At 36.4% G+C, this 7,918-nt stretch overlaps 1 protein-coding gene across 1 annotated transcript in view; it reads left to right on the top strand.

Annotated features, from left to right (window-relative positions):
- Window positions 1-7,381, top strand: part of LOC111087337 (guanylate cyclase 32E-like) — a 24,566-nt gene extending 17,185 nt beyond the window's left edge. The window contains exon 2 of the mRNA XM_022393638.1: window positions 7,031-7,381. Coding sequence (XP_022249346.1) covers window positions 7,031-7,381 — 351 coding nt within the window. The remainder of the gene's footprint in view (window positions 1-7,030) is intronic.
- Window positions 7,382-7,918: the final 537 nt, after the last annotated feature.

The raw sequence follows: 7,918 nt of genomic DNA, 5'->3' as shown, positions 1-7,918 counted from the left end.
GGTGTTATATGTGACATCTGATAACATCAACAACAAGGTGTCATGTGTGACATCTGATGACATCAACAACAAGGTGTCATGTGTGACATCTGATAACATTAACAACAACAACAGGGTGCCATGTGTGACATCTGATAACATCAACAACAAAGTGTCACGTGTGACATCTGATGACATCAACAACAAAGAGTTATATGTGACATCTGATAACATCAACAACAAGGTATCATGTGTGACATCTGATAACATCAACAACAAAGTGTCATGTGTGACATTTGATAACATTAACAACAAGGTGTCATGTGTGACATCTGATAACATCAACAACAAGGCGTCATTTGTGACATATGATAACATCAACAACAAGGTGTCACGTGTGACATCTGATGACATCAACAACAAGGTGTTATATGTGACATCTGATAATATCAACAACAAGGTGTCATGTGTGACATTTGATAACATCAACAATAAGGCATCATGTGTGACATCTGATAACATCAACAACAAGGTGTCATGTGTGACATCTGATGACATCAACAACAAGGTGTCACATGCGACATCTGATGACATCAACAACAAGGGGTTATATGTGACATCTGATAACATCAACAACAAAGTGTTATATGTGACATCTGATAACATCAACAACAAAGTGTTATATGTGACATCTGATAGCATCAACAACAAGGTGGTATATGTGACATCTTATAACATCAACAACAAGGTGTCACGTGTGACATCTGATGACACCAACAACAAGGTGTCATGTGTGACATCTGATAACGCACCCATCATGATGAAGACTTTCTGCTTGCCTGGACCTGAACCACAAACACTACCTAGTGTCACAGATGATGATGACACATCTACAGATAGTGATAACATATCTACAGATGATGATAAATCATCTACAGATAGCGATAACTCACCTATAAATGGCGATAACTCATCTACAGATAGTGATAACTCACCTACATATGGCCATAACTCATCTACAGATGGTGATAACATATCTACAGATGGCGATAACTCATCTACAGATGGTGATATCTCATCTACAGATATTTACCTAGTGTGAGAGATGGTGATAACTCATCTACAGATATTTACCTAGTGTGAGAGATGGTGATAACTCATCTACATTGATAACTCATTGGATCCCAGATTTAAACTTGACTGATGTTTCTCTAGATCTATGGTCTATGAATCCAATCGATGGTCTATGAATCCAATCGAATCCTCCTGCAGCAAGAAGTCAAGAAAGTTTTCTCAACAAATGATCCTACAATCATGGAACCAAAAGTGAACTGTAAATTCTCCCTCGCAAAAGAAGTAAGCTCTTTCATTTCTTTGCTGTCTCTAAGCAACCAGCCACCTCATCTTCAGAGGACACAGAGATCAACACTTACCTCGATGGTCCTTGCATTTCTGAAGAAAACAAGCCTCTATATTAGTGGAAGATCCATGAAAAAAAATGCCTAACTTATCTCTACTAGTCAGACGCTAACTGAGTGTTCCAACATCCTCTGCCTCCATTGAGCGTTTGTTTAGCATCGGAGGCAAAACCCACAGACTTGATCGTTGTCACCTCACTGACAATTCATTTGAAAAACTGATGTTCATAAAGAACAATGGACAGTTATAATATCTATAAGTCTCATTTAGAAACATATTTTTTGTTCTAAAACTTTGTTAATGTAATATGAAAAATTAATGTATTGATATGTTATAATTTGTTCAAGTTTGGTTTGTTTCAGTTTCTAAAATGTTTGTTTCATAAAATAAAAGTATTGAAATCTTATCGTCTACTGTTTTATCATTACTGCATATTATCCGACAAAGTATTCATGGATAAATTCCTGTATTCGGTTTGTTTGTTTGTTTGTTTTGAATTTCGCGCAAAGCTACACGAGGGCTATCTGCGCTAGCCGTCCCTAATTTAGCAGTGTAACACTAGACGGAAGGCAATTAGTCATCACCACCCACCTCCAACTCTTGGGCTACTCTTTTACCGACGAATAGTGGGATTGACCGTCACATTATAACGCCCCCACAGTTAAATGGGCGAGCATGTTTGGTGTGACGGGGATTCGAACCCCTAACCACCTGGCCATGCCGGGCTCCTATGTATTTGTATTCATTAAAATGTGAAGTATTCGTATTTGTATTCGATCACTGATTTCCAGTATTCGCCCTATCCCGTATTCGATCACTGATCTCCAGTATTCGCCCTATCCCTGGATATCACTTTCCAATCAGGAAGAAACACGGTGAACTTCCTTCTCTAAGTTATATATTTAGAACAGTTTTAAGAATGAAACGTCAGGATACTCATGTTTTCTAATTATCTAAACAGGAAACGTTTCCTTTGTCTTTTTAAGCGTTTAGGAGCGGAAATGGAAAATCCACCCAAAGCTATACTTTACGTTTGTGTAAATACTGCCATCTAGCGGTCGTATAGGGTAGAAAACAGAAATTGCGATTATAATTATCGATATGATTATTGTGATATAATATTAAACAAACTACCTATCACTCTTGTGATGATATTTATAAAAGTTAGTCCAATCGTCTTAATTGAAGATGACAGAAAATTATTATCAGTTTACAAATTCGTTTTCAGAAATATATTTAATAAAATATTGAAATTTCTAGGAGTCTCTGACAAACCATTCTTGACGAAAAAGTCAGCCCCCCCCCCCAGTGGCACAGCGGCATGTCTGCGGACTTGCAACGCTAGAAACCGGGTTTCGATACTCGTGGTGGGCAGAGCACAGATAGCCCCATTGTGTAGCTTTGTGATTAACTTTAAATAAAACAGACAAACCGAACAACTCAATAATAAATAATTTTCAATCGAGTGATGTCTTTACAACGCATTAGAACAATGCGTTATGGTCCTGTAGATCATTATCAAACATGATCATACCGTATTTACTAAACGCGTTGTAAAAGTTTCAGGCTATCTGTCAACATGATCATAACGTATTGACTCAACGCGTTATCTAAACAGCCAATAAAACTGTTGTAAGTCTTGCTAGGTCTCATATTTATGTAAGCATATCAACTATATTATTCTTCAAATACGAGGCCTAGCAAGAATTACGACAGTCTTATTGGCTGTTTAGATATCGACGATTTGAATCAATACGTTATGATCTTATAGGTGGTCTAATGCGTACTCAGACATCGACAAGACGCTGAGTCAATTGGCTAGCTATCCATAGTGCCATAAGGCCCAATATGGTAGCCAATTGACCAATACGTTAAGGTCTCAGTGGGTTGCTATAGGAACCTAACCTGTTAGTGAATCTTAAGAGGTAGACACAAATGATATCTATGCAAGTATAAACATATACATACATATATATATATATATATGTAAGCAAATAAACAGAGAGGAAATTAACAATAACAATTACAGCTGAGTTTTAACCTCACGACTTCCCAATCGGAAATATTCGGAAAAATTCGGATAATAAAATTACTACACGTCAATATTGTAAGTATAAACTCAATAAACAGTCAAAGTTGTTGTTACGTGCAAAGACGCACAGTGGGACTATCTATCTCTGCTCTCCCTACCGCGGGTATCGAAACCCGATTTGTATATTATAAGCTTCATAGAGGAACCGCAGAACCAGTCGGAGTTGACTCGTACTACGATATAGTGTAAACTTAAAGGGCACGTGAACTTACTTTCGTGCACGAGATCCTAAATGTTGTCGTACTTTTCCTTCGGAAGGTTTTTACGTGAAAATTCGGAGGCTTTCATTTTCCAACGCGTTTTTTCATCTTAGGTGTTGTGACTGAATATAATTTGAGTTGAATTTAAAAGTAAGTTTAATTTATCCGAAAATTAATACTGCCGTTGTGTGTAATTGTTAGTTATTAAAGCACAAAGCTACACAAAGGGCTATCTGTGTTCTGCCCACCACGGGTATCGAAACCCGGTTTCTAGCAGTATAAGTCTGCAGACATGCCACTGTGCCACTGGGGCGGGATGTGTGTAATTGTTAGTTATTAAAGCAAAAAGCTACACAAAGGGCTGTCTGTGTTCTGCCGCCACTGGGGCGGGGGGCTGTGTAATTGAAAGAGACGGGCTAAGGGGAACGAACATCACTCTTGTAAGAGTAAATTAAAACGTAAATTAATATGGCGATTTTTTCTCTCAAAGCAAATTGAACGATACAAGAATAAAAATGTAATATGAATACTTCTTGGATGATAAGTAAGTTTATTTCCTTTGAGTTTGTTAAATCACAATCATCTTAAATGCTTCTTTGTTTGCTGAATTTCGCGCAACGTTACACGAGGGTTATCTGCGCTAGCCGTCCCTAATTTAGCAGTGTAAGACTAGAGGGAAGGCAGCTGGTCATCACCACCCACCGACAACTCTTGGGCTACTCTTTTACCAACGAATAGTGGGATTGACCGTCACATTATAACGTCCCCACGGCTGAAAGGGCGAGCGTGTTTGGTGTGACGGGGATTCGAATCCGCGACCCACAGATTACGTGTCAAGCGCCCTAACCATTTGGCCATGCCGGGCTGGTGACTCGGTGATCTGAATATTCCAAACTGTTTTAATATAACATATTTAACCCTCTGTAATACGTTCTGGTTTCTACATTTTAATCTTAATTCTATAAATAATATTGCATAATAATTCATAATAATTGCGAGTCGAGCGCTCTCTAAACACGTGGCCATATCGGGCCAAAAATATAAGGAAATACATCGACGTTTTTCTTACAAAAGATGTTTCAATTCTCTAGTTTATACCTGATTATTTTATTAAATCTACTTGGTTCCGATCGGACTAGTAACTAAATCCTTGGAAAATTTCAAGATTCCATTTACCAAAACTGCTACAAATAAAATTCAGCTCGCTTGATTTCTTGTTACCAAAACTGCTACAAATAAAATTCAGCTCGCTTGATTTCTTGTTACCAAAACTGTTACAAATAAAATTCAGCTCGCCTGATTTCTTGTTACCAAAACTGTTACAAATAAAATTCAGCTCGCTTGATTTCTTGTTACCAAAACTGTTACAACTGAAATTCAGCTCGCTTGATTTCTTGTTACCAAAACTGTTACAAATAAAATTCAGCTCGCTTGATTTGTCGTTACCAAAGCTGTTACAAACAGAATTCAGCTCGCTTGATTTGTCGTTACCAAAACTGTTACAACTGAAATTCAGCTCGCTTGATTTCTCGTTACCAAAACTGTTACAACTGAAATTCAGCTCGCTTGATTTGTCGTTACCAAAACTGTTACAACTGAAATTCAGCTCGCTTGATTTCTCGTTACCAAAACTGTTACAAATAAAATTCAGCTCGCTTGATTAAAGCTGATAGTTTTTTTATATAACAATTATTATCATTACAAGATATTTTAGTGTTCGAAGACAGAAACAAAGATGGGAGAAGGCGTATATTTTTTATGACATAAACCGAAGTCCTAAAATCAAATGTTATTTATTTTGGAATAGAAATGACTAATTATTGTTTGCCTTAAGACAAGAAAATATAAATACAAGCCATACCTTTTTTTTCAAAATTGATTGTTGTTAAGCGTAGAGCCACCTAATGAACACACATTTTTTGTTTGTTTGATTGTTGTTAAGCGTAGAGCCACCTAATGAACACAAATTTTTTGTTTGTTTGATTGTTGGTAAGCGTAAAGCCACCTAATGAACACACTTTTGTTTGTTTGATTGTTGTTAAGTGCAAAGCCACCTAATGAACACACATTTTTTTGTTTGTTTGATTGTTGTTAAGTGCAAAGCCACCTAATGAACACACATTTTTGTTTGTTTGATTGTTGTTAAGCGCAAAGCCACCTAATGAACACATATTTTTTTGTTTGTTTGATTGTTGTTAAGCGCAAATATATATATATATATATATATAACATACTGCTGTTGACAATTTGAATCTCAACGGCAACTTAAATAACACATGACCAAACGGTCAAGCCAGAGAACCGTAGGGTTCAGGTATAGTCATCCCCAGTTTTAAACTACTGGCCAGAGGAAAGGCAGCAAGCTAGCAGCAACCGTCGTCACAAGGGTTTTGTCCGGCTTTGAAAGGAATAATGGGAGTGACTGTCATTTCAACAATACTTTATTTCACAATCTCCGCGTAGCCCTAAATATGAACAGATAAAGTAGAAGGAAGCCAGCTAGTCAACAATACTCATTGACAAATTTTGGGCTAATCTTGTCTCACCGAATTGACCGTCACTCTTGTAGCGCACCCTTACTCCCAAAGTGCGGAGCGCGTTTTGTTTTCGACAGCAGGTTGCAAACCAGGGAACCCTCAGATTAACAAATTGGGCATACTAATATCTTGGCTATGACCGGGCTATCATTTCGGATCGTATTCAACAGTGTAACGACGTTAACCTCGGACCCCCAGTCCACAGCTTGGCATGCTAAATACATGGTTACGTCCGTCAGTATATTTAAGAGTACTTGCTTTGAGATGATAAATTATAAGAACCACAGGGATCAGATGCAAAGACTGAACATCTATGTCACTCCCCATTCCCCGGGAGTCCTAAGAATATCTTTCGGGTTTGGTGACAATCGGCTCCCCAGTTATAGGAATACTTAAACGCACGCGCAGACTCGTATGTCTAACATGAAGAAATTTTGCATCCAAGGGCGCTTAAAATTTATTAATGTAATTCTGTTTTCTGATCACCTCAGCATTTCTACGAGTTTCACTGATCTTTTCAGTTTACCGTTAATCACTTTGAGATATCGTTTTAGGTGCAATAAATAATATTGTTTAGTTTAATTTAACCATATTTTTCTTATACTCTAAATTAAAAATTAAAATAATAAAAATTATTTTATAGGGACGCAAGAGGTATGATTATAATAACTTTTGTATGTAATAATAAATATATAGATATATATAAATTTTCGTTAAGTACAATTATTAAAACAGTGTAGATCTAAGAAGATAAATATTTGATTGCAATAACTTTTGATTGATACAGTATATTCGTTTTGTAGAAATGTTCAGACCGGAAAGTTTCTAACAAAAACATCTACACGACATTTGCTCGAACATTGCCTCCAAGTTCGAAGGTCTCCAAGTATGTAATTTCCCTCTTGAAGCATTTTAAGTGGAACAAAGTCGTACTGGTGGTGTCTGAAAACCACTGGTATAAACAAGCAGAAGAAGCTCTGGCTGTTCTTGCTAAAGACAGTGACATAGAAGTCACTAAAACGTACTTTATACCAAATTTTTACATCAGTGGAAGTCACGAAAAGGATATAAAAAAAATCATCGACGAATCCTTCATGATAACGAGAAGTAAGTGCTCTGATGAGACATCTTTATTTATCAGTTGTTTAAAGTGATTACACTCATTGACTTTCTTTGATTGTGAGTCTTGCAATGACCGTGTTTCCTTTACTATGACCCTAAATTTTGCACTCACTGCGAGCATCATTGAATGTTTTTACGTACCGTTCGTATATTGCTCTATTTTAAGTAAGTTTATGTTTGTTGTTTTTTTTACTGTTACAAAACCCAGTTTAAAGATAAAATATATGGGGAAAAATTTTCAAATTTTCTATGTAAATACACAGGAAACCATATCAGTAATTAGTAGAACTAACTGAAGTATTGAAAGAGTATTTGTTTAACTGTGGTTTATTTGTTATTAAATTCTTTGTAACTAAAAGGTATAGTATCACGAACAATTGGGTGCATAAGTAGTTTAAGTTTTTTAATTGTTTTAATTGCAAGCTGTCGGTTCGGTGAAATCGGGGATGGATTAAAGAAGGGCTTAGCGTTTTTTATCAACTTTTAGTAGCCTATTGTATTTTTAAACTTTTGATTATAGTATCTTTGAAAGATACAATGAAATTCTTGAACGATATATATATATATAT

This window comes from Limulus polyphemus, unplaced genomic scaffold (genome assembly GCF_000517525.1).
Source record: "Limulus polyphemus unplaced genomic scaffold, Limulus_polyphemus-2.1.2 Scaffold2030, whole genome shotgun sequence".
Classification (NCBI taxonomy): Eukaryota; Metazoa; Arthropoda; class Merostomata; order Xiphosura; family Limulidae; genus Limulus; species Limulus polyphemus.
This window is presented reverse-complemented; position numbering and strand designations above follow the sequence as displayed.